This window comes from Drosophila sechellia, chromosome 2L (genome assembly GCF_004382195.2).
Source record: "Drosophila sechellia strain sech25 chromosome 2L, ASM438219v1, whole genome shotgun sequence".
Taxonomy (NCBI): domain Eukaryota; kingdom Metazoa; phylum Arthropoda; class Insecta; order Diptera; family Drosophilidae; genus Drosophila; species Drosophila sechellia.
The window spans coordinates 9,170,238-9,195,802 of record NC_045949.1 but is presented as its reverse complement, the minus strand read 5'-3'; the positions used below and the strand labels follow the sequence as shown (position 1 = coordinate 9,195,802).

General features: G+C 41.6%; 3 protein-coding genes across 6 annotated transcripts in view; 2 read left to right on the top strand and 1 right to left on the bottom strand.

Annotated features, from left to right (window-relative positions):
• LOC6611804 (potassium voltage-gated channel protein Shaw) overlaps positions 1 to 25,020 on the top strand; it is a 41,288-nt gene extending 16,268 nt beyond the window's left edge. The window contains exons 3-12 of one of the 4 annotated variants that reach the window (XM_032718794.1): positions 10,428 to 10,577; positions 13,467 to 13,599; positions 13,667 to 13,846; positions 13,929 to 14,432; positions 14,561 to 14,857; positions 15,114 to 15,323; positions 15,382 to 15,634; positions 17,202 to 17,501; positions 20,541 to 20,645; positions 21,726 to 25,020. In XM_032718794.1, coding sequence (XP_032574685.1) covers positions 10,428 to 10,577; positions 13,467 to 13,599; positions 13,667 to 13,846; positions 13,929 to 14,432; positions 14,561 to 14,857; positions 15,114 to 15,323; positions 15,382 to 15,634; positions 17,202 to 17,501; positions 20,541 to 20,645; positions 21,726 to 22,357 — 2,764 coding nt within the window. In that variant the 3' untranslated portion in view covers positions 22,358 to 25,020. Of the gene's footprint in view, positions 1 to 10,427; positions 10,578 to 13,466; positions 13,600 to 13,666; positions 13,847 to 13,928; positions 14,433 to 14,560; positions 14,858 to 15,113; positions 15,324 to 15,381; positions 15,635 to 16,024; positions 16,738 to 17,201; positions 17,502 to 20,540; positions 20,646 to 21,725 lie in introns of those variants that run through there. The other 3 variants (XM_032718778.1, XM_032718782.1, XM_032718787.1) reach the window with 3 other exon arrangements.
• LOC6611806 (28 kDa heat- and acid-stable phosphoprotein) lies at positions 841 to 1,755 on the top strand. Its single transcript, XM_032718803.1, has 2 exons — positions 841 to 1,041; positions 1,104 to 1,755. The coding sequence occupies exon 2, from the start codon at positions 1,111 to 1,113 to the stop codon at positions 1,684 to 1,686; it is 576 nt and encodes a 191-aa protein (XP_032574694.1). The 5' UTR covers positions 841 to 1,041; positions 1,104 to 1,110; the 3' UTR covers positions 1,687 to 1,755.
• On the bottom strand, positions 4,343 to 7,995 carry LOC6611805 (aldehyde dehydrogenase, mitochondrial). The gene is made up of 4 exons (XM_002036291.2): positions 7,524 to 7,995; positions 6,023 to 6,171; positions 5,864 to 5,960; positions 4,343 to 5,755 (listed from the first exon to the last, which is right to left on the bottom strand). Exons 1-4 carry the CDS (start codon positions 7,644 to 7,646, stop codon positions 4,562 to 4,564), a joined length of 1,563 nt encoding a protein of 520 aa, XP_002036327.1. The 5' UTR covers positions 7,647 to 7,995; the 3' UTR covers positions 4,343 to 4,561.
• Positions 25,021 to 25,565: the final 545 nt, after the last annotated feature.

Here is a 25,565-nt window from a genome sequence, read left to right as displayed (position 1 = left end):
CGAAAAGAAACGAGCCAGATGGTATTCTCCACTTCTCGGATATCTAGGTACCTGGTAGATGCCAAACGCCCAATGACATAATTTATATAAAACAGTAACTATCTGGGCCATAATAAAGAGAATAAAGTAAAGAAACGTGCTTATGGTAAAAATACAATCAGAATTTTATGATTTTTTATAAAAATAACTAAAGATTTCTTTATTATTTTACAAAATGCACACTCTTTTAAAGCAAAAACGAGTGAAAAACCTTGTCAAATAGCGATTACAGGGTACGAGTACACTGATGTTGCCGCCCTCGTGTGTGACATGTGTATCAGGGGGCGTGGCCAGGGGGCGCACGCGGAAATGGCATTGCATTCGGCAAACAACAAAAGGCCTGCAACAGTCGGCGAATTCTTAGAACCAGACGAGATGGTTGTCGAGCAGTCGAATGCTGTGTGGAAACGTTTCCATTTGAAGTGGCATCAAAGCCATCATCGTATTCACTTTTGTTGCAGCAATGGAAGCTCCTGCTGCTGCTGTCGTTGCAACAGAATGTTGCTGGTGTGGCAGGATTACAAAGTTCCACCTTATTGACTGCAACAGCATTTTTTCACATTTTCACGCTATTGCCGTTGATGGCGTGAAAATCGATGGCATCTGCGGCGACCAAATCCGACAAATGCGGATTACAATGAATTTTTAATTACTGGCTTGATTTGGGCAGTGGATGAGGTCTATTAAGAGGCTTAAAATAAAATAGCCAATCGATATTGACGCAGACATGGTTCAGCTATTTTTAACTATTCACATCGGTGTGTTCGCTGCATTTCCATTACTGTTTCAGTGTTAAACAAATAGAAAAGCACCACATGACTTTTAATTCAAAACATTTCTGGAGAGAAGACAACAAAGTGTGTTTGAGCAGCTATTGAAATTTTATTTTCAAGCAGATATTATCACATTTCTATCAGAGTTTCTACGGCTCTGTGCAGTTGGGCTTATAGTTGTTTAAGCCACGTGCTATTAAAAGGCTTATTAGAAAGGCATAAACAAACCGTAAGTTTATCTTTGCCTTGTGCAAAAAGCAGCAGAAAATACAAACTTAAGATAATCCATAGGATCATCATGCCACGAGGAAAGTACGCAAGCTACAAGGGTCGCACTCGCCAGTTCACCTCTCCCGAGGAACTGCGCCAGAAGTCAGAGGACGATTACGACCAGGTCAGCGGCTCTGGGTCAGATAGCGATGATAAAGAAGCAGCCAGGGAGGCCAAGTCATCCTCCTCCATAGCAAAGAATGGCGCCTTGCAAAAAGCGACTCGTAATCAGAAATCCTCGTCAGATGAGGTGGACAGTTCTTCCGAGGAAGAAACCGAATCTCGTGTTGCCAAAAAGGGCGTGGCTTCACTGATTGAAATCGATAATCCCAACCGGGTGCCCAATAAGGGGCCACAAAAGATGTCAGCCATTATGCTCAATCCTACCAAGACGGGGCCATCCCGCCGTGATCGAGAGCAGGACAAGGATCAGAGTGCTCGCAAGCGTTACGAGAAACTCCACGTCGCTGGAAAAACCACCGAGGCTATGGCCGACTTGGCCAGGCTGGCTCTGATCCGGAAGCAGCGCGAAGAGACCGCTGCCAGGCGTGAAGCGGAGAAGAAAGCAGCCAATGTGGTCACCAAGAAGCCGTTTGCCAAGTAGAGAATCCATCTCATAAAGCTTCCATTCCCCAAACGGGAATGAATAAATAAATAAAACAATGACAAGAAATATGTGTGAAAGGGGCTGAAATGATTTATTTATTTAGCAATCATTCCAAATTTTTTAAGTTTTTTAAAGCGGTCTTTTATAACTTTAAATTCTATAAAAATAAACCCCTTGTATCATATTTTCTATATTATTTGATGCGTATTCTCGTGTCGCGCCACATTTCGATTTATTTTCTACATTATATCCCTACTCGACTAGACCATTTTGCATTTAGCGGATTTTGCATTTATCGAATTTTTTCACAGTTATCGCTTTTAATCCCACAGTGCGTAAATCGCATTATGGCCATAGAATGTGTCAGTGAGAGCATTTAGCCGCTTAACGCAGGTAATAGGCCAACAACGAAGGGAAATCGCATGGTTGACACGGGGGTGTGAGGAAGAGGGCTTCGGGGCAAAATGCTGACACATCTGGTCTGAAAACTGGATCGTTGGCACTTTATTGGGTTAAGTGCGATGCAATTGCGTGGCTGAGTGAGTTGAACGCAATTTGATTTTTCACTTATGGGCACTTGCGATTTTCCAGCGATATGCGAGCGATTTTTAAATCGCGCCAAATGGGAAATATGCGGTGCATAATTTTGGGCTTTGACAATTTAAGTTATCTTCGAACATTTTCTAGACTTGTTTACATTGCTAATGACTGTAGAGCTTTTTGTTTGCCCTCCTTCGCATTCTATTCGCCTTTTTTTTAAGCCAACGAAATGTTTTTCTTTATTTGCCCAGTTGGCTTATCTGCGCCGTGTCCATGGCATTTTCCGGCTAATGATCAAAGTGCTGGCATCTCTACGATGTCCCATTGGGAGTTGTTACTTTTCTTCGAATATTTTTTTTATATTTTTATATTTTCCCCTTTTTTGACAGCCCTTGCCCACTGAACATCACAATGTAATCGAGTGTAGACACAGCGATAAAGTTAAATGGCAAGGACGAAAAAAAGTGCCTGCAAATTGGCCAATGTGGTCGATACTTGTTTTTTTGGACCGCGCTCCTTTGGCGGCTTTTCCAATGGAGTGCTTGTGCTGAATTATAGTTTTGGCGATGCAGGATAATTAAAGTACGGCTGCAGTTTATAACGTTCCTGGTGAAAAATGATTTTCAATTATGTTCCGCATTCGAGCCTGAACTAAGAACTACAACGCTCGAGCGCACCTGTGCACGCGCCTCAATGCGCACGGCTGCGCTTTTGGCAATCATCATTCCGTCTCCATATCCTTCGATCCCCGCAGCCCCCACTTTCTTGACTAAAATCCTGTGCCCGTCGCCGTTAGTTGCCCTTTTTCCGAGTTGGCCACCTGCCATTTTTGGGGTATTAAAATTGACCATGGATCATTTGCAATTTTAACAGTTTTTCCAGTCCCTCCCTTTTGCTTTTTTGTTCTATACTCGAATATGTATGAATGGTTGCCATCAAGCGAAAAACAATTTAAAATATTTGGTCCAGAAAAAAGAAAATATGGAATACAAGCGGTAAAATAAAATAATTGCGTATACGCCGTGGGGGCTTAGTGATTTTTGCTGGTTTTTCGTTCAATACGAAAAGGTGGCACAAATTGAATTAGGTTTGAAGCGCCTGCAAACGGAATGCAAAATACATTTTTGTTTCATACAAGTTTGCACTCTACGGTAAATACAAGCCGATATGAAATATTTAACCCCATAATTCAAACACGCTTGGCAATAATGCATTAAAATTTCTAGTTAAATTGAATCGATTTCTTAAATTAAATTTTTTTCCGCAAGACCGCAAATAAGATTCTGCACTCTTCCCGCAACGTAAGTGACATTTTCAAAGCTAGGCAATAAGCAAAACAAATAACCACTTGCACTTTGGCCTTTGGTCATCACAAAAATTGAAATACAAATTTTAAATAAATTGCATACAAATGCGCTTATTCAATTTCGAAAACAACAAAGTGGAAAATAAGAGAACAAGTTTTCCACTAACCGCAAAGCACTTGACACGCTCAGCTGCTGTCCAATCTAATGGACAACTTTTTACATTTTTTGTTTTGCCATGATGTCGGATGAAAAACGACCCGATGTGTCTGTGTAAGTTTGAGTACGTCCTGATATGTGAGCCTGAGTCCACCAGAAATCCACACACAGATTCAAACACAAACACACACACACACTCCGGCATTCGAGGCTAAAACAAAACGATGGAAAATGCCAATAAATGCAAATAAATGTAAGCTTATTTCTCCTAGATGGACGAGCTAGTTCCCTGAGCTCCGTGTGCTGGCTGCTCACTTCATCCATTTGCTCTTGGCTCTATGCTAAACCAATCAATGTTTCGTGCAGTGTAAGCTGTGAGCAAGTATCTGTGTGCTTGTTTGTCCTATCTCAGTGTTGTGGGATAAGCAAAATAATGACATTCAGTTCAGAGTGTGCTATAAACAAAGCCAAGAATCTATTGGCAAACATTGGAATTACACATAAAACTCTATAGGGCAAAGGGAGGGAGTAAGATAGAACGTAAATAAAACAACTCTTGAATTGTCTAACCAGGTCCCTGCACTGATTTATAGCTGCATTACATATGTACTAGATATGTTCGAAATATAAAAAAAAACTTATTTAAAAACTACAAGTTTCGCAAAATCTTTATTTCACAATAGAAATGTACACTTAAACAGAACTAACCGAATGGAAAAAATACAAAAACTGGCCGTAGGTAGGTATATCAAACAGATGTATTTAAAACTATGTTCTTTATAGAGATGTAGATTATCGCCCGAATTTAGAGCACCTAAATAGGGCGAACCATATTAAGCGTCCCTCTTGTAGGAAATATCTGGTCCTTCTTAGGAGTTCTTCTGGGCAACCTTGACGATGACGCTCTTCACCTCCGTGTAGTTGGACAGAGCATACTCTCCGTTCTCGCGTCCATGGCCGGACATCTTGTAGCCACCAAATGGAGCCTGGGCAGCGAGGACATTGTAGGTGTTTACCCACACAGTTCCGGCACGCAGGCCACCCACAATGTAGTTGGCCTTGTCCAGATCCTTGGTGAAAACAGCGGCGGCCAATCCGTACTCGGAGTTGTTAGCCCGCTCGATGACCTCATCCAGTTTCTTGAAGCGGATCAGCTGCTGAACCGGTCCAAAGATCTCCTCCCTGGCAATGGTCATATCATCCTGGACATCGGCGAACACCGTGGGCTGGACGAAGTAGCCAGGTAGGCCTTCTGGGCGACTGCCACCGGCGACCAACTTAGCGCCCTGTTTCTTGCCTGTTTTGATCATTCCAAGAATCTTTTCCATCTGCTCCTCGTTCACCTGAGGACCTTGCTCAGTGTTCAGATCAAAGGGATTGCCCACGGTGCGCTTCTTAGCCCGCTCCGCGCTGCGTTCGACAAACTCATCGTAGATCTTGTCCTCCACAAAAGTACGAGATCCCGCACAGCAGCACTGGCCCATGTTAAAGAACAGACCAAAGTGAGCCGTCTCGACGGCGTAGTCCATATCGGTGTCAGACAGAATAATGTTCGGCGACTTGCCTCCCAACTCCAGTGTCACTCTCTTCAGGTTGGTATTTCCCGATGCGAGTTGAATAAGCTTGCCCACATCGGTGGAACCGGTGAAGGCCACCTTATCCACATCACAGTGGTTTGCCAAGGCAGCGCCAGCAGTTCCAAATCCGGGAACCACATTGACCACACCTTCGGGGAAGCCAGCCTCCTTCACCAACTGGGCAATGTACAGAGCAGTCAAACTGGTCTGCTCAGCGGGCTTTAGCACAATGGTGTTGCCGGTAGCCAAAGCTGGACCCAGTTTCCAGGCCATCATCAGGATGGGGAAGTTCCAGGGAATGATCTGGCCGCACACACCCACGGGTTCGTGGCGGGTGTAAGTAAAGAAATCTCCGTCCATGGGAATAGTCTTGCCATGGTTCTTGTCCGCCCATCCAGCAAAGTAGCGCAGGTTCTTGATGGCAGTCGGGAGATCCACGTTGTAGGACATGCTGTAGGGCTTGCCGTTGTCGAGGGTCTCCAGACTCTGTTGGAAAATTTAAATTGATAAGCATATAAGTATATATAAACTATCTTAATATTCTAATCTTCCAACCAAGGACCTTGGATATTTAAAATATTTCTTGATACTTACGGCAAGATAGACCTGATCGCGTTCCATGAGATCAGCCAGGCGGTAGAGCAGACGACCGCGCTCCGAGGCATCCATGCGACGCCATGGAGATCCCAACCTAGTGATCATGGAGTGATCATTAATAAGCAAAGTAATTTTATATCCAAATTGCACACTCACTTGAATGCATTGCGGGCAGCCTGGACGGCAATATCGATATCTTCCTTATCAGCACACTGGATTTCGGCGATGACTTCCGCTGTGGTCGGATTGATGGTCTCAAATATTTTGCCCGACTTGCTCTTGTGCCACTCGTTGTTGATGAACACCTGCAATAAATAGTTAACAGCTTCATTTAGTGCTATATCATATCCAGAATCTCTTCTATTCAATTCATTTGTATTTTACATCGTTTTGTTGGAGTGACAAACAAGCAGCCACTCCTCTATATGATAAGCACTTGGCTGCCGTGCGTGTTGTTCCTCTATCGCAATCGACGGACTGTTCAGTTCGCATGACCACCTGAATCTGACAATCCCCCAGTCCGGGTAATCTGAAACGTTTACCGGCTACTAACTGATTAAAATTGAAACGAAGTGAGCCCTCGCGTCCAACCCCTCACGTCATCCTACTTTATAGCATTTTTATTTCTTTTTGTTCTTATTTTTGCATACATCTACTTTTGAATTTCACAATTTGATTGTGCGAATATAAAACTTTCCACCAGACATAGCAAAATATAAACATAGCGACGACGCAAGTGTGCATAGTTTTCGGGGGCCTGGATAGACAAGTCTAATACTGGTTCGTTTAGGGAACCCAATCTTATAAGTGTGCCATGTTATCGGCCCCAGTAAAGACCCCCAAAATAATAGGGCTGCCGGTGATATGAAGTGGAAACTGCCTATGGTAACAAATACAATAAGATAAATCAAGAGATTAGAATGTAACCGCAATTCTAACCGCAATTCCCTCTCAATTAAATCGAACGAACGCTAGTTTTAATTGGTGACACTAAAGATATAAAATGACAATGGTTAAATTTATGCAAATTTCCACAGAGAAGAAATGAAAGCGCGAGGCGAAGAGAAGAATAAATGATGAGAATTTGCGGCAAACAAATTTTTTGTTTTGCGTGTGCGAGCGCCACTGACGTAACAAAGAAACCGGGTATGGCAAACAACGAGAGAAGCAGAAACAGAAATAACAACAAATATAGCCGGCGAACTACATATGCGCTTGTTTTTGCCTTTTCGATATCGCCTTTGTATATTTATTTTAGTCGCCGGTCTTTCGATTCGCCTAGGCAGCCTAATCCCCTACAATCCCCTACATCTGGCGATAAACATTTGGTGTACGTGATCTGAATGCGGGTGAGACTCGCTTGCGTTGCGCTGATTTGCCAATTTCTTTTCGTTAAATTCGAAATGGGGAAACCTACACTGGAGAACCTAAAAACTGGATTCGCATATGTAGGGTATTTGAGGAGGGGCTCTGGAGCGATAACAGCTGCAGTTGCCCGCCTCAAGGTCAGCTCAAAAACAAGTCGAATGCTTACTTTCCTGTTGAGTTCTTCACTCAGATTGCAAGTGCGATTGCTACAAATGCCGCCATTTATTTATTTATAATGCTTTTCACTTCTTATTTTATTTTTTGGATTTGAGTTAGGATTAGGACTTACCCCGGTGTAGAGGATATCGGGCGTGGTCTGTGGCTGCGGGAGGGAGGAGTAGTTCGCAACAGCTGCTGCGAAGTTCTTGGTCTGGGAACGCAGCAGGGCACCGGTCTTCAAAACGCGCAGCATTTTGAATAGATTTTTTTTATACTTTTCCGGATAGAAAAACTAGAGGAAAGTACTGAGAGCGCAAAACTAGAACTGCGTCTTAATTGTTCAGCGGTCGACGGACAACTGAAACGGTTTCGTAGCTTTGCCGCTCGCGAAAACTACGTTGGAATATTTAAGTGCCTACAGAAGAACTCGCGCCACGCCACAAGTGCTGTCAGAAGAACATAGCCAAAAATAGCTACATATGGTCGCTCTTATCTAAAAGATCATTAATAAGAGAACAAAAAGTAATAACGAAATTTAGACCGAAAATTTATTAATTTTTTTTAAATTTAAAATAAATAAAACTTTTGGGACCTAACTGCTTGAACTGATATACACAGCTGGCTTTATAACTTAAAAGAAATTCCACTAAGTATACCTTGTAGCCATATAGTAATTAAAAGCTTATTTGCCAACACTGATAAGTGCTGATAAAGTCAGAGCGAGATAGCTACTGAAAAATCTCTTCAATAGGGAAACCAGAAAGAGAGGGAAATCAATAACAAAGAGTCCTAAAAACAATAACTAAAAGTACTTGAATAAAATTGCATTTGCATGTGGAGATTTCATTATGTCGGGGTTGGGGTTATTATAATATTGTTTATCTCGTTGCGATACTCTTCAGTAATTTATGAATATATAGATACATTTGTAGCTTATTTGGCAAACCTCAACGGTATAAATTATCATACGATTTCGCTTGAATAAAAAATATTCCAGAACTTTGTGTTTTTCTTTAGAATGACTAGCTATTTTTTATGATTTCACGACGAGAGGAAATTAATTTAAAACAAAATGATATAGTAACATCTAAACATTTATCAGGCCAATCAATCAATGAGCTTTAGAATTTGTATTCACAATTATATTATATAACTTATGGAGCAGAATGCCCCAGATTGTTTACTGTTAACTAGCAAGACTTGTATTGTAATATTTATGTATTTTGGTACAATATAAAGAATTTCTGTAATTTATTTGCGCAAAAGTTATTGAATTAAAGTCATGCATTAGTGAAATGTCCGAAATCGTGCGTTTCTTATTGTTCATTACTTTGATTTTTATTATGCTGCTGTTTCTCTTCATTATTTTGCTGACTTCTCAACGTTTTCATCCCTTCCATGAGCACTCGCATAATAAAAATGGCATACTTTTCGGCTGTCAGCCATATTACAAGCACAAAATTGATGAGCGAAAAGAGGACGAAATTTATTTCAACATAATTCATTAAATGCGATTTAGGTCAATTTGTCAAAATCTTTCGAAATTTATTTCACTCGTAAATTGAAAGCTCAGCGTTTGCTGTCAAGAGAATCACGCATACGCATCGTTGGCCAAAACAGGCGTACGAAACCAATCACAGTCGGGAAAACTAATTCAATACAATGCGCCTGCCCCCCCATATGCAACTGAAATGGAGGCTGAGTAAACATTTGGTCGATTCCGCCGGCTCCATCCATTCCCCTCGATTTTCCCTCCGGAGGGGCCAATTACCAACGCCGAACCGCCCGAATAAACTTTAATGGCAATTGTTATGCGGCGTAGCCGGTTATTGATGATTCTGCTGTCGCTGCGGTTGCTGTCCTCAGCTGCATGAAATATTTAATAACCGAGAGTAAACAGTTTGGCGTAAAAAATAAATTGCATTCGGACAGCTCGACTCAGGCGCACGCACTTAAATGCCATCATTGATGGCACCAGGCACCACGTATGGTATATGTGGGTTATAAATGCGAAAATGAAATTTACAACAATTTGTTGGAAATTACTTTCAATTGAATTTAATTACGCCTGGTGGGAGTCGATGTCGCTCCTTGCGCTTGCACAATTTTATGGATGATTACGTAAATTAAGTTTGGCTTGTGTGTGGTGGTATGATACTTGTGTGTAGAGCAGAGGTGGGAATATAATTAACACACGTAATATTTGTGTTTCCTGGGAAATGTAATTGAACTGGCCGGAGGGAAATGTACGAAGAACATTGATTTGATTTCACACTATAAATGAGAGAAAGATTAATCTTATTCCATAATAAATACATTTTCTTTCTGTGGCTTAAGAAAGTTAATTTAAGAATGTCATTTGATATGATAAAACATGTGAATTTTAACTTAAGCCTACACAAAAAAGTTATTGAAACAAAATTGACAAAGTAAGAGACTAAAAGCAATTTCCCACACCATAGCGGTGGAATATTCAAATTATAAGAATGTAATAAATTGACTTTTGTTTGGTCAGCTAAAATCAACAAACGTCAAACAGGCTGAAGGGAAATCCATCAATTTTGTGCGGTAATGATCTCTGTCAAAGGTCAAATCAAACAAAGGAAATCCTAGACCAAAATCTACGTGACCCACTTAGGACCTTGGCCAGAACCATAACCAACAAACCCTAATGCTTTATGCTTTTGGCACACAATGTAAAAAAAGGGAGGGAGCAAAAAAAGGGAAGATCCGCGTAGAGCCATGGAAAAATATAAGCGAAATGTATGCAAATGGCTTATGGCTGGACTTTGCTTACACTTGCTTCACCCTTTCCCTCCCCCGGCATTGCTCCACCTTTTTTTATCGCTCACTTGTTCGGAGAGTCGGGTTTTATGGCTCGATATAATGGGAACAGAAGGGTCAAGCGGTCGGTGGATAGTTATGGCATGAGTAATTTGTTAAGTTATTAGCCCCGTAAGCCGGTAGTGTATAATCACATGCTTGCAAACTTATCAGATAATTTGGTAAACAACAATAATGGTCTTTATTGCAGATATGAAACCTACAAGGCCACGCTCAAGAAAATCCCCGCAACACGTCTATCCCGACTGACCGAAGCCCTGGCCAACTACGATCCGGTGCTCAATGAATACTTTTTTGATCGCCACCCCGGGGTGTTCACCCAAATCCTCAACTATTACAGGTGAGTGTCCAGCTGCTGAGACGGTCTAATTAGGCAGCTAAAAGCCATTCAGACGTGCAGTGACTGTGAATGTGGACTGGCAGTCTTAAGCATGGTAATTACCTCATTTAGTACACTCGGATGAAGGGAGCGGGGTGGGACAGTTTCCTGGGAAAATTCCACCTAAGCTGTTCTTTGGCATTTCAATTTTTGCTCTTCTCGGCAATAATTGCCCTGATTAATGGGAAAGTATATCAATAGTCAGTTATCGTTATAGATTGCTTAATGAATAAACAAACTAATATTTTAATTGTTGCCACCGGAGCTGAACGAACTTGCACCGGCCATTAATCTAAAGTTTTTCACCAGCAAAGTTTATCCAGCGTTTTTCGGGGTCATTAGCGGGCTCATTTATCTTTGCAGTGAGCTGAGCTGAGTTGAGGTGTTGTCCGTTGGCCCGTTGCGATGACTTAAGTTGTTTAAAATTAATGAAAGTTTGTTTTGCTCATCACCCATTCCCGTCTCCGTCCGCACATGGAGCTGCATCTGCAGAATGAGTTGTTTTCGCATAAAACAACGCTGTCAGCAACCCACGGTCTTTCATCTCCATTGATTGGGCAGGAACGTTCGTTACCCCATTTTCCCGAGCACCCATGGCTCTAGGGGCTTTGGCCAAACAGTTTTCCAACTCAATTAACCGGGCACCGACGGCCAGGAAAATGGTGTCAAAGAAGGGCAACAGAAGGAAAAACACTGCAACATCCCGCGTTGATTGGAAATGAAACTGAGTCCCTCCAGGGGGTGTGGTTACAGCTGGGGGTCCTTCGGAAAACCCACCCTCCTTGGGGAATATATGTATAATCAAATTATGCACGCACCAAATGCTCCAGACACTTTGTGTGCAAAGATTTTATATAGATAAGCTGTAGACGATGCAAAAATGCAGTAAAATAACAAAGCAAAATGCGGGCTGAAATTGTTATTTATCGCTTATATAAAGATTGAAATTTATGCTATTGGTTGGGAAATTCAAAAAAAAAATTCTTTTTTAATTATTTGGATTACTATTTATTTACACAAATTTCTTTTAATTTTGCTGAGGAATTAATGGAAGTTCTTTGGAATTATTGGTAAAGTCTGTAAAAGTTGAAATACAAGATAAACCAAAATCTGTTAAATCATAAGCCGTATAGTAAATTCCCCATATCAATTCCTCATGCAGTTATCCAATCGACATAATTATTTATGCACATTTAAACGCGGAGGCTCTTTTTTCGCCTGATCGGCTCACGAGCTTGTTGAGGTCAGCTATAAATATTGATTGCACCGGTTGCACGCTGCGTATGCGTAATATTTGTTATGCACACTTGATGAAGGAAAATGGCGAAGAAATGCACAGGTGGAGGATTAAGAGAGAATGGAAGTGATTTCATCGAAACGTAATTTGAGGACGCGAAAAATATATAAATGGTGGAAAAGCGGCATAAAAAGTTGACCGAATTGCGGGCTTTATTGGGGAAAACCAATTACCAATCCACGTGGTCGTACGTGTGGGGATCGATCGAAAAGCCATGACAATGACTGCAGCGCGATTTAAAAGATTAAATGTAGAGTATGAGACATAAGATGGGTATGGATGCGAATGCGAAATGCCCTTTGTTTCGGAAAATGCTAAGAAAATGCTCGCAGACAAATCGACATTTTCACCCTTATAGTTCTCGATATCTCAAAGTTCAGGATATTGATCCTGATCAACGGTATATGTATGTATATATTTTTTAAAAGCTTTCAAAATTCAGGAGGACATTGCTTGTTAGTCATTTGTGAGGTGTCAGTGCTGAAAGATCAGGATCGATATATAAAAACGGTGATTGGCATGTTCAGAAACATGAGCGTTGCGTAGCGAAATAGTCTCCTATTTTCCTACATTTTATAATATTTTTTTCGAGGAATTCATGGTGGAAAATTATTTTAAGCTGCATAATAGCTCGGTCAGCACACGAGATGAAAAAGTTGGACCAAATATGTTGGGAACCATCACGGAAAAAGGATTGTCAGGATGGCCGCACGTTTCTGCATATGTGTGTGTGTGGGGGTGGAATGGGTGGTAGGTGAAGATATCATCCAAAAATAAAACCAGGCAAGGACTCGCCCCCGCACTCGGCGACTGTCCGGCAGCTGATATGGCATTACAAGTTGGCCAACAACTGTGGACAAGGACGATCCCTCCCCATATTTTTTTGGAACTCCCTCGCAGCCATTTACTGCAATTTGAGCACACACTTACATACACACACAGTGAATGCATCACAAATTGTTGTTAGCCAAGAGAATGGAACAATGGCCAAGGCAGCAATATGAATATGCCAAGTGTCGGAGAAGGGGGTCAAGAGGTGGGTGTGGAATGGCCATGTCGGTTTCTTCTTTTTACCAGGTGCATGCAATGCATATCCACACATTTGCCAACCCATGCATATAAAAGTGATATCCCTCTACCATCACAGACTTTCAGTTGCGCAATTTGGAGCCACATTTCCAGACGTGCCTTTTTGGCTATAATATTATTCGGTCTGATGTCTAATCCCTCTGCATGCTTGGCAAAGTCCATGAATTAGTTTTGACCGGTCGAGAGAGTCCAAAATGGGAATCCTTGATGGAGAAAGCATTTAGTCAAAGGTTAGTTATGCCATAATTGCTCTGTCTTAATGAGATTCTACGCAAACGAGGCATCTTCAGTTTGAATAATTTGAGAACGAAGACTTTTGGAGTTTGCGGACCACTTGCTCAGTTTATTCAATTTATGATCCAACTTCTTGACAAAAAACCTTTAAGACAAATAGCAAAATATATATATGAAAGGATTCTGTTATATAATTGAGTTATTTTTCATTTTCTATTTCGTTGAATTAGAACTGGAAAACTGCACTATCCAACTGACGTGTGTGGCCCGCTTTTCGAGGAGGAGCTGGAATTCTGGGGACTCGACTCAAATCAGGTAGAACCTTGCTGTTGGTCAACATATAGCATACATCGCGATACGCAAGTAAGTTTTGACACAATTTAATCCAGTGATTAAGACTTGAAATACTTAATTGGATAATCTTCCCTAGAACACCTTAGCCATATTAGATAAGCTAGATATTGAAAATGAGAAGCCCACGGAGGAGCAGATAGCTCGTCTATTTGGCTTTGAGGAGGCATTGAGCAACGGCGAGCTTAACTGCTGGCAGCGTATAAAACCCAAGATTTGGGCCATGTTTGATGAGCCCTCCAGCTCCACGGGTGCCAAGGTGCGTCTTTAATGACTGCTAATAACTAAAATGCTTAATTATTTATATAAACTTTCTGATAACTGATGATATTCCTTTACAGATCGTTGCTGGCATGTCGGTTTTTTTTATATTTGTTTCTGTGATATCATTCTGCCTGAAGACCCATCCCGGCTTTCGTGTCGATCTGCCCTCCGGAGCCCACGATGCCCACGGGCCAGGTGCGGGCGGTCCACCCCACGGACACGATCCCATGGGAGAACCACCGCAGACCCATCAGTACCATCAGCACAGCATCACGCCGCCCAGCGGCAGCATCGGACCCACCTTTCGTGTCACAAACTACACGAGCTACAGCAGCGGCAACTTTACCGCTCCTGGCCAGGCCACGCCCATTGCCACCATTAAGGGCGGCCAGCGGCAGCGACTGAAACGGAATATCAACGGAAGTATCCTGAACGAGTTCATCGAAGAGAAGATATTGGGTCACAATGGGAGGAGAAAACACGGATGGATTGAGACCTATGGGCAGCCACACGAGGCCTTCTTCTACGTGGAATTGGTCTGCAACGTCTGGTTCTTCATCGAGGTCATCATCAGGCTGATTGTGAGTAATCGCCAGAAGAATATTGTAGTATTTTCAGTAGATCTTATAGATAATCTTTATAATCATGGAAAATGTAATACATGAAATTTCTGGTGGAAGATTCTTAACAAGGATTATATTTTCTTCAGGTCTCCCCTAATTTGTGGCAGTTCATAAAATCGCCGGTGAATATCATTGATTTTACGGCCACCTTGAGCTTTTACACGGACGTAATGCAGCGCATGGGTGAATATACGGGTCTTCTGGAGGCCTTTTCCATCGTTAGGATTATGCGACTGTTCAAGCTGACTCGCCATTCACCGGGCCTGAGAATCCTCATCCACACATTCAAGGCTTCGGCCAAGGAGCTTACTCTGTTGGTGTTCTTCCTCGTCCTGGGCATAGTGTTCTTCGCCAGTTTGGCATACTATGCGGAGAAGCTGCAGGTGAGGTTTAATTAAATTCGTGTTGTTACGTAAAGAGCTCGAGAGTAGTAAGTTCTTAAATCCATCAATTGCCACAAAGTAAATTTTAAATAAATATTACATACATTTTATTAAAAACTGCCCAAAAGCTAATAAATAACAATGAAATGTTTACATGGAAAGCCAATGTTAATGTTTTCTTTGTTAATAATTAATTTTGGGAACTGGAAAGCGGAAATGTGCATATCAATAAGAAGTATTAAATGTTTTTCTTTAGGACAATCCGGACAACCAGTTCAAGAGCATACCTTTGGGTCTGTGGTGGGCCATCGTGACCATGACCACCGTGGGATATGGCGATGTGGCGCCCAAAACCTATCCGGGCATGTTCGTGGGCGCCCTCTGTGCTCTGGCCGGTGTGCTGACCATCGCCCTGCCCGTGCCCGTCATCGTTAGCAACTTCTCCATGTTCTACTCACACACTCAGGTTTGCCAGCTTCTGGCCAGCTATTTACCTCTTTTGGCTAACATGTTCCTATTCCCAGGCTCGCTCCAAGCTGCCCAAGAAGCGACGACGTGTCCTGCCCGTGGAGCAGCCGCGCCGCAAGAGGGAGCCCACCGCTCCGCATCGCGGAAGGACGAACGCCATCAAACAGACGCCACCAACTGGGCCGGGATTGGTGGCCGGTGGCGTGGGTCCGGTGGGAGCAGGCGGGGCGGGACTCGGTGGCCATGCGGTGGGTCATCCCGCTGCAGGGGCGCCAATGTTTAAGGACGCATTCGGCGGTGCCAAAATCGGTGAGTACAGCAACCTGCTTCATCTATACCCGCTACTCGCACAAACTAAATTTGCCGGAAATGTTAATTAAGTGCATGACAATCAAATTTGGTTTTGGGCAAGTGTAAATATAATTTTTTTCTCACGGTAACTACAACAAACAAATTTTAATTCAAAACAAACACAGCATTTCCAAAGCATAATTTTGGTTACTAAAAAAAATGTGCAATGAGTGTAAATATGGTTTATAATAATACGTATACGTAATATTTTACAAAATAATGTTCGGGCGAGTATAGGGTATTATTACGGTCGGAGTTTTCGACTTTCCATCACTTTTCTGCCTCTTTCAGTCACTTTCAAATTGTATTGAATATTACTTTTTGTTTTATTGCTTTTTCGGCCTGCAGATATTTAGAGCAGTCCCAGTGCTACAGACTAATACGCACACACACACATGCAGCATACATAACACAGATACTCACACACACACACAGATACTGGCTTCTGGTTTGCTTTCGCCTCGCTGTTGGGGCCTGAATTAATTTCATTCAATTTCTTGTTTAATTATTTTATTATTTATGCACCCTTCACTGGGCGAGTCATCTGTTATTTAGCATTTAGTATTCCCCGGGGTGCTGCCGACCCCCAGAATCTCCCACCACCCACGCCACTGGGGACTTCATGTGGTAAATTTCCATTTTACTGATTATTCAAAAGCATTGAAGGCAGGACTTTCGCCACATGCGAGTGGCTTGGATGCTGCTGAGGCTGCAAACCCCGGGGGCCGAGAGACTTAAGTGGATATATGCACTCGAGCGGGGACATGATTTCCCATTATCCTCAGCTCCCAGCAGCTGCAATTGCACAGCAATTTCGGACTCACCAAGGGTTATAAATTTAATGTCGTACGAGGATTTATAATCGCTTTGGGTTTCCTTAATGCCCACAATTCCAACTAGTGGATATTAGCCCTTTCTTGGTTAACTTTGACGTGCTACTAAGTTCATTAATGTTGACTTGAGATTATCCTGACTATTTATGATCTATGTAGGCGCAAGCCTCCGGGGAAAGCAAATAATAATTAAACATTTTACTAAAGATGGACAAATACATACATTGTAAATACATAAATAAGCTTAGCTTCCTTCTGAAAGATTTCAAGACAGAAAATAATAATTTCAGTATTTTAATAATTTTCTAATTTTATACCATGTCACAGATCTCAACGAATTATAAATGTATTTTATTTAAGCTTGAACCTTTGTTTGAATTAAAAATTTGTAACGTATACACCCATTCGAAATGTTTTTTCATAAATAAGAACCCTTTCCTTTTTGGGGGCTTTTCCAAATTATAAGCGGTTTAATTATATTTTTGGCTGCCCTAAAGCCTTTTATTCGAAATTGATGTTGCTGCATATGGTTCTAAAATGAATTTATTCCTTTTTTTGTTCCTTAATGTTTGTCAAATGTATTTGTAACTGTTACATTTTGTGTGTGTTGGTGTAACAACATGTAATCGAATGCGTGTGTTGTATATGTGTATCCGAATGCAAATGCATCCGTCCGCCGGTCGGAAATCCAGGCACCGTGAACGTGAACGGCGTCAATGTCATTGGCCTGCATCCTGCGCAAAGGACGACGACCACGATGGCGATGAATGAGGCGGACCCGACGCCGATGTCGGCGTTGACCTACCAAGTGCCTATGCTCCAACCCACGCACCCGCCCGCCCACAGTCACGGCCACGCCCATGGCCACGCCCACGGCCTTGGCCCAGCGTCGGCGGCGATGACGTCATCGGCATCGCTAACAGGCTCAGCTGCATCAGCAGCCAGTGCCACAGCCGCCGCAGCCGCCCCCGCCGGTCCCTCGTTCATCAGTTGTAAGTGTTGTCCCGTCTTGTGACCTTCTGTCTATCCGTCTATCTGTACATCCCCCTACTTTCTACTTTCTCCGCCCACCGCCCCTTCTCTTCGACCCCTTTGTCTTTGTCTTGGCATGCTGCACGTGCACAAATGTTTGTTAACCATTTGCAGAAATTTCTTTATATGCGCGTGTAAGCACTGAGAAAAATATGCACCAGTATTTATTTTATTTCAAAAAATATTTATTTAATGAAGATAGAACTTACAACTCTTGTCGCAAGAACTTAATTAACAGAGCTACGAAAATATTTAAGGTCTTTTTAATTGTATCCTTTCATTTAATTTGTTTATTTTAAGACGGTTAATACAGGCATTATAGAAGAAGCAGACTTTTATTATTTCAACAATTAAATCAAATAATAACTTTCGAATAAAGCCCTCGGTGTTATTCTCTTTTATAGTCTGTATAGGGTATTCTTATGGGTCTGGAAGAATTAGTCATTTGAGTGGGGAACCATCTTCTTGTTGTCGTTGCCCTCAGCTTGTTAAAATTTATCGCATGCTATAAATTTCACCCGAGTGCTATAACTTTGTCACTGCGAGAGTTAGTCAATAAAAGAGATTGCAACAAACACAAAACGGGCAAAGGGAAAACTTTTTATGTTTATTTGCATATTAAAAGCTTTTTGCAAATTCTTTTTATATTCGGCATTTAACTTTAATTACAATTTTATTATGCTAGGCGAAAATCCTTTTTATGTCATATTTCAAAAAGGCCAAACCGGCGCAAACATTCTATATGCTCCCGCCCACACTAAAGCACTCGAACATATATAGAAATAAAGTTCATTTATCGTCAAACAAATTGAAAAACTTTTTCCATTTGCTCGCCAGTCCGCCAAAGTGCTGGAAAATAGCCCGACTCATAAACGTAAAAAAATTGAAAATAAAGTGTAAAAATATGAGAAAGAAAAACCTGTCGAAAAATGTATAATGAAAAGAACCGGTTCAAGAAAATTTCCCCATGATGTGCATTTTAATTAAAGCCACAAGAGCTCAAGTGTGCAAGCTTAAATCTCGACTTTTCTTTTTTCTTTTGTCCAGGAAAAATGAGGAGCTACTCAAATGGGAAAACGGAAGGCAGTTTGCGGCTCTCAAGGCGATTAATTTCTTGAGCCAGTTGTGAGGTTGTGGAAAGCGAAAGAATAAAGAATTTTAGTCGAAAAGTTGAAAGTTGCTTAGTTGAACTTACTCGTATGTTGGATACTCAGGACAAAAGGGCAGGGGTCTCTGCGAGAAAGTGTTAAAAGAAAAAGGAACCATAAATGCTAATTCGAAAAGCTGATGAAAGTTTTAAGTTGTAGTTATACACGGAAAGGGTCGCGACTCAAACTTTAATATGATGGGGATTTGATTGCTGGGCATATAAAAAATTCAATTTTTCAATTACATCGAATAATTAAATTTAATATAATAAATTCTTTAATAAGACGTTTTCATACTATAAATATAAAACTCAAAGATGTATAAAATATCTTTTAATTTTATATTTATATTACCTTCTCTCTATACACAAAAAACTTATGTGTCAGTCAGGAAATGTTTTTAAGATGCTCTAAGAAAAGTATTTATTAATTGTTTTCTTTGTTGTTTTGCGACTGCTATTTTAAGAGCAGTTCACAAGTAGCGAAACAGTTTATAAGCCGCTTGAAAAAATGCAACTGGCCCCATTTTTTCGCTAAAAAAGGCAATGAGAAAAAAGAGTTGCATACTTTGGCACGTTCCGAGTTCCGGGGCAAATGAAATTTCTCTGTTTGCCGGAAATACAGGAGCGGTGACATTTGACGCGGCTCCTGTTTACCACTCAGTTTTTTTACTTTCCCAAGCTGCTTTGCATTATGCCGAGGTGCGGAAAAGTCGAGGGAGCAATGCTTTTGCTACCCACTTTCGGATGCAAATTGCAGGGCACAAAAATAGCAACTAAATCATTAGCAGGCCAAGTGGCTGCTGGTGCTACAGGGTTAATTCTGCGATCCTGTAGTGGTCATTTACCAGAAACACACCCGTGTGCTGAAAGGGCGGCCAAACGCTTGAACAATTTATGGCCACAGTGGGCCAAGAGCGAATGCCAACGGCCAGGAATTGGCCAGGAATTTCAATTAAGGCAGTGGACGCCAATGCCCACTCACCTGAAGGCATCTGTGTCTGTGGAAAAATCCCAACCCATTCCTCAACGAGCCTCACCCGCTGAAATTTCATTTTGTTCTTCGCACCGCCGAGTGCTCCGAGAGTACGGGCAAATTAATTTTAATATTTAAATTTGTTGCACCAGCTCAAATACAAAGTGCAAGAGTAAACCAATTTTCACGGTAACAACTTCTCAACGACTGTCAATTATAGTTAAAAGTTTGTCTGAAGAGACGCTCCTTTGAAGGATTTTCTATTGGTTCACTTAATGATGTTTCTTAGAAAAATATATGTTCAGAATATCGAATTTCTCTTTAACAAATTCTGCGATTCGTTGTCTATACCTACGTATTTATTGCCCGATAAATGTATTTATTTGAATGCCTTTTACCTTATAAGTTGTCTTTAAGCCAACGTATTTAAATTTATTTTTCTTCGAAACTGTTTGCATAAAGTTGGTTTGTAAATAAAATTTTCCCATTTTGCAATTATGGATAGTTAAAAGTTTTCTGCCTGTTGATGGAAATGCTAAAGTTGTATATTTTATGCGAGTGTATTTATCTATAGAATTATTAAAAATGATTTCGCAACTTTTCACTTTTTTCTTGTGTCTTGCCGCCAACTTTTTTATCAGTACGCTATGTAGAAGAAATTTTTAGCTGCGTGTGGTTTTTAAAGTTTTGTAAAGCAAGCTCCCACCATCTTGGGTTTTCCATTTCCTTCTTCGTTTTTTCCTTGCTTTCGTGTTTGTTTTCTTTTCGGTTATTTTGGGGAAACTTTGGCCCTGGCTCGGCCACCGTTACATTGTTTGCTCCGACGGCACTAACGCATTTTCCCGCCTTTTCCGGCCGCCTCCTCTGACTTTGCAGCGGACTACTTGAGCGTGCCGGCGGTGCAGAGCCTCCAGCCGCGGGCGGCGACGACTGGCCACGACTTCATGCTGCCGCTCCAGCCAAAACTTCTGGACCCCTTGGGTGAGTTGATGATGGGATTCCTCCTCGCCTCCTCGTCCTGCCATTACTCTCCGCCTCCAGCCGGGGCTTTTACCCCATCCGACCACGTTAGTTGAAAGTTTTACGGACAGATAATTGCGGGGCGGGTGTGAGGTGCGGAGGCGATGGCGGCGGAAAAGGTGATACCAACGCAGTTGAACCCACTTGTAACCACACACATAGTTTGAGAGCCATTGTATGGCCAGGACAATGGTGCTTGTCAGGTCGAGGGCAGGGTGTCACCGGAAAGTTTTCACACCCTTCCGAAGCCACTGCACTCTGAAATACGCTGTGCTTGGGATCGGGGAGTATGCCCTAATCTGTTTAATTAATTTTAGTAACAAGCACTTACTGGGGCTTTTTAAAATTTGATTAACTGTCTAACTTTTTAGTCTCGCAATTTTGCTTGAAACGAAATCTGTTTCAGTTTAAAGAGCTTAAAACAAAAAAACAAATAACAAGAATTTAAGTTTGCAAATCCTCTTAAATTTTGAAATCATAAAATGTTTTAAACTTATTTTTATTAGTTTTTATGTTATGTCTCCCCAAACATAACTGCATTAAAATAGTGCTTTAATATAGTTTGGTGAAATTTAAGTACTATTTAAAATGTTTATTTAGGAATTTCGCATAATATAAAGCGATATTGTTGATTAGAATGCATAGCTGCAAATTTGTATGCAGCGGATTGGCAGACTCGAAAATACTCAATACGACAATCAGCTTATTTTTCAATTTAATTAATTGGATTTTACGAAACGTCCACGTAGCGCCCCATGGGCACATGCACATTTTCATTTGAGAGCAGGGTAGCGAATACTTCTACTCCCGCATCTTCCCATTTGCAAAACCCCAGGACAGTGGGAAGCGGAAGTGATGGGGGACGCGAAGTGCTGGCTCATTCACTTGAGGCCCTCACAGATGCCTGCACAATGTGGAGGCGATAAACCAATCGCCGACATGTCCTCGAATGCACTTCCGCTTCCGTGTCCGCATCCTTCAGATACTTTGCAATCTGAAGTGTTTATAGTTGCCATCTCTTCTGCTTTCTCCACTCGACAGAACGCAAGGATCAGCATCCGCTGCAACTGACTGCCCACAATTTGGCCTCGGACACGCACCAGCTGATGTACTCGGGCCACGCCCACTCGCAGCACAAGGTGGGCGGTGGGGCAGCGGTGCTGAATGTGCCGCCCACGTTGAGCATGTCGCACACCCAGATGCCCCCCGGAATCGCCAGCATGGGTCAGCGGACGCCCAATCTGAGTTTCCGGCCCGCTCACGGGGCGTCCTCCCAGGTGGCCACTCTCCAGCAGCCCATTCCGCACTCCCATGCCTGCCACGCCTCCACGAACTGCAACATCAAGATATCGGTTGCCTCCGCCGGCATTTCGGTGGGATGTCCAGATGAGTTTCGGACTCCCAAGGTGACGCTGCTGGACGATCTCAGCGACGATGTCAACTCCTCGACGGATGACTGCAGGGACTGTTGTCTGGTGGACGACAGCGATACCTACGAGGGAACCACCATCAACAATGTTCCAAGTGGCCAGGAGAACGGAACGGAAGCCATTGGGCTGGACGATGGCCTTCTGGATAACGATGGGGAGGATGAGGAGGACGGCGAGGGGAGCGGCGTGGGCGGGGATAGCGGCGATAGTCTCGGAGGGATCTACATTGGTCCCAGGCATTGATTGCCGGACATTAGCTGGGATTTCCGCAACTGAAACGGACTTACCAACTTCTGACAGTACTGCCTAAAACAGCTCCAAAACTGCGGTAAAAGTAGGGAAAAGGATTAAAGTTTGAAAGATTTCTAGAGTATGTATAATGTGAATGAATGGTTTAAAGCAGTGTGCTATCCTAACCTTACTGCTGAATGCAACTTTATCTGGCTAAAAGGGAACACAAAGTCCTAGTAAAATTCTTAGGAACTTTAAAGCCAAGGTCAATCATACACAAGCCCTTGTCCAATTTCATTGCCATTAGTCACGTAAACTTTCCGTACCTCTATTACTTTTATCAAATTCAGCTATTGCAGTTATTCCAAAGTTCTTTATTTCTGTAATCTTCTTAAGAAACATATAAAAGTTAAGGTCGTGGCCAAGTAAATACTTTAAGTTCAAGTGTCATAGGAATTAAGAATAGCAAAGTTGGCTAAGTGTTTTCAAACGTCCACTTAAGTGAAACTATTAGAAAAATCATGTTTAATGGTATCAGAGATTTTAAAGTCGTAACGAAGAGTTCTTAATGCTTATTTCAAAGTTTTCGAAAAGAAGATTGTGAATATCACTGCCTCTACATTTGTAAACTTTTCAAATTAACTTTTACGGCACTGAGATAATTATCCATTAATTTTAAGATGGGACACATACAGTTCGCAACCATTTATCAGCACTTTTAATCAATCTTTGCGCTCTACTTACACCATGCTATAAACAACATTCCTTGTTCGGCCAAGACAAACATCCGTAACATTTGTATCAGTGTCCTTATAACTGTCATGTTGACAACTGTCATTGGCAGCGTGCATGGAGGATTGTTTGCGTGCGTGTGTGTGTGCAGCAGGGCACGTCCTGGCAAGGTCCTGCAAACAAAGGAGGAGTGAGTCTGCAAATGGACGGGGGTCAGAAGAGGAGCTACCCGCATACAAGGCAAACATATCGTCCACATAAATGTGACCACTTGTGTGCAGACAGTCAGAGATAGAGCACCACCCACTTTCGCCATTTCCCAAGCACTCCCATTTTCCTGTCCCGTCAAGGTGTTTATTGTGCAAATCTTGGGGCAAGAATTGCATGGCCAACTATAAATTCCCACACTTGACTCTCACGCTCCGTTTGCCGGATCAGACCCTGAATCATGGCCGAAAAGTGTCATCGGGCTTGTTTATCTGACACATTGACTGCCACCGTTTCAATGAACTGGCGAGCAAAAACTGTGTCGACAAGACGCACACAAAAGGCGACGACATTCGTGTCCTTGCTCTCCTGACCCATCCCATTCCATACCATCCGATCCTTACAGCCGCCCACTTCCACCCAGCGCGATGGCGGTTTGTGTGGTTGACCTTGTAAATAGTTTTTTGGGGGTCGCTGTGTTAAGTTTTCACTCTTCGACATTTATTTCCATAAATGTTAATTGATTTATGCATGGATGCTGAAAAATGAATAAGCTGAACGCAAGGAAATGTAAATATTTGGGCATGACGGTCAAGAACTAACCAAATGAAAACGAAACTGAACATAAAGAAAGACAGTAGCAAACATATTTGACTTTAAATAAGGTTCAATGGTAATTTTTGGTCCAATATTTATAGTTTTTGATGTGCTAAAAACGATTAACAAAATGACGAACAATTTTGATTCAGATTCTTAGGTAATGAGGGGCTTTAGAAGTACAAAGCTACTTAAACCACAGCTTCTTGTAAGTCTAGGTGGAAAATAGATGGATATGTAGATTTAAATAGATATCATGCCCAAACAATGATGTGAGGGAGGTGATTCCAATTAGTCAGTAAAGCAAAATCCGCTGGTCTGAATGTGCGTCGTTCTAAATTAAATCTTTATTACTTAGCTAATCTCTGATAAAAAGTTAAATAATTGCCTAATTGTTGGTAAGGGTATTCCCGGATTCGGCTTGCCGATTACACCTTTTTTCTCATTAAGATATGGATTCATTACTTTAATTTGTATAAAAGAAATGTTGCTTTAAATACTGTTCAATTTAGAAAAACACATATTTTCTTATATTACAAAACAAAAATTTGGTGTTGCGAAAATTCCGAAGAGTATATAAATATGTATTGTTAATTCGTAACACACTTTTTAAATAAAGGTTACATTTAAATACTTTTACATAATCTTAAATGAGAAAGGAAATGAAATGATATAAAAGATACTGCTGCGAACCAGTGCTCGTTGAAATAAGATTGTTTCTATAGGAATATAGTTAGTTTAAAAAACACAAGTGAGATACTAAACTAATATTAAACTTTTGCCTAGCAAATAACTAAGTTTAGACCGGTCAATGCAGAAAAAATATTGCATACAGAAGAAATAAATCCTTTTTAAAGAAATCACCCACCATAGACAGGAAACAAGAACCCGGCTGAAAGTAAATTAAAAGAATTTTGGAAGCATAATCTGTGTGTATATAGATAATCTGAAGAACAACCTAAATTTCATTAGTTAAATGTCGAGAGCAGTAAAAAAACATTTCTACAATATTTACTGTAAGTAAAGTGTCAAGAACAAAAGGAAAACCAAAACTGTTTACAAGCAAAGCGAATTTTTAAATGTTGAAAAAATGAGATCCGGAAAAGTAAACGATAAATAAGCAAATAAAAATGTGGTGTGCAAAGAAAAATTAAATTTTAACAAAAATAAAAATTCTTTGAAAAAGCACTTAATATTTCAATGATTTCTGCACAAGACCATCATCATCACCACACGTTTTTCAGCCAAACCAAAACACGTACCGCATTTTATGCTAATCAAAGCGGGACGAGAGGAAAATTCAATTTTGGGACCGCCCAAACATAAGCCACGGACAGGATTTTTAATTTAAAAGGGCCAGCACGAGGCACTTCCATACATACGCAATCCCAGACCAAATGCGAATCCGACTCCCACTCACATTTCATTTGGTCGGGCCATAAACAGAGGATCAGCTTCGAGGCCGCCCTCATAAGGCTATTTAGGTTGAAATTTATGCTTGCCACCTCTGCAGTAAAATGGGCCAAAAAACACGGCCAAAAAATACCAGCGGGCCCTTAGAAATGGGAAACTGCAAGTGATGGCGTCTAATATAGACACTTAACCACTTACAACCAGGCCAACACACACACACACTCATACAACTCACACACTCCCTCGTACGATTTTGATACACGTACACGCA

Coding starts and splice junctions, on each gene's coding strand:
- LOC6611805 (XM_002036291.2), bottom strand. CDS start 7,646: ATGCTGCGCGTTTTGAAGACCGGTGCCCTGCTGCGTTCCCAGACCAAG. Junction 5,961..6,022: donor GCTGCCCGCAATGCATTCAA/GTGAGTGTGCAA, acceptor CATGATCACTAG/GTTGGGATCTCCATGGCGTC. Junction 5,756..5,863: donor GCGATCAGGTCTATCTTGCC/GTAAGTATCAAG, acceptor ATTTTCCAACAG/AGTCTGGAGACCCTCGACAA.
- LOC6611806 (XM_032718803.1), top strand. CDS start 1,111: ATGCCACGAGGAAAGTACGCAAGCTACAAGGGTCGCACTCGCCAGTTC.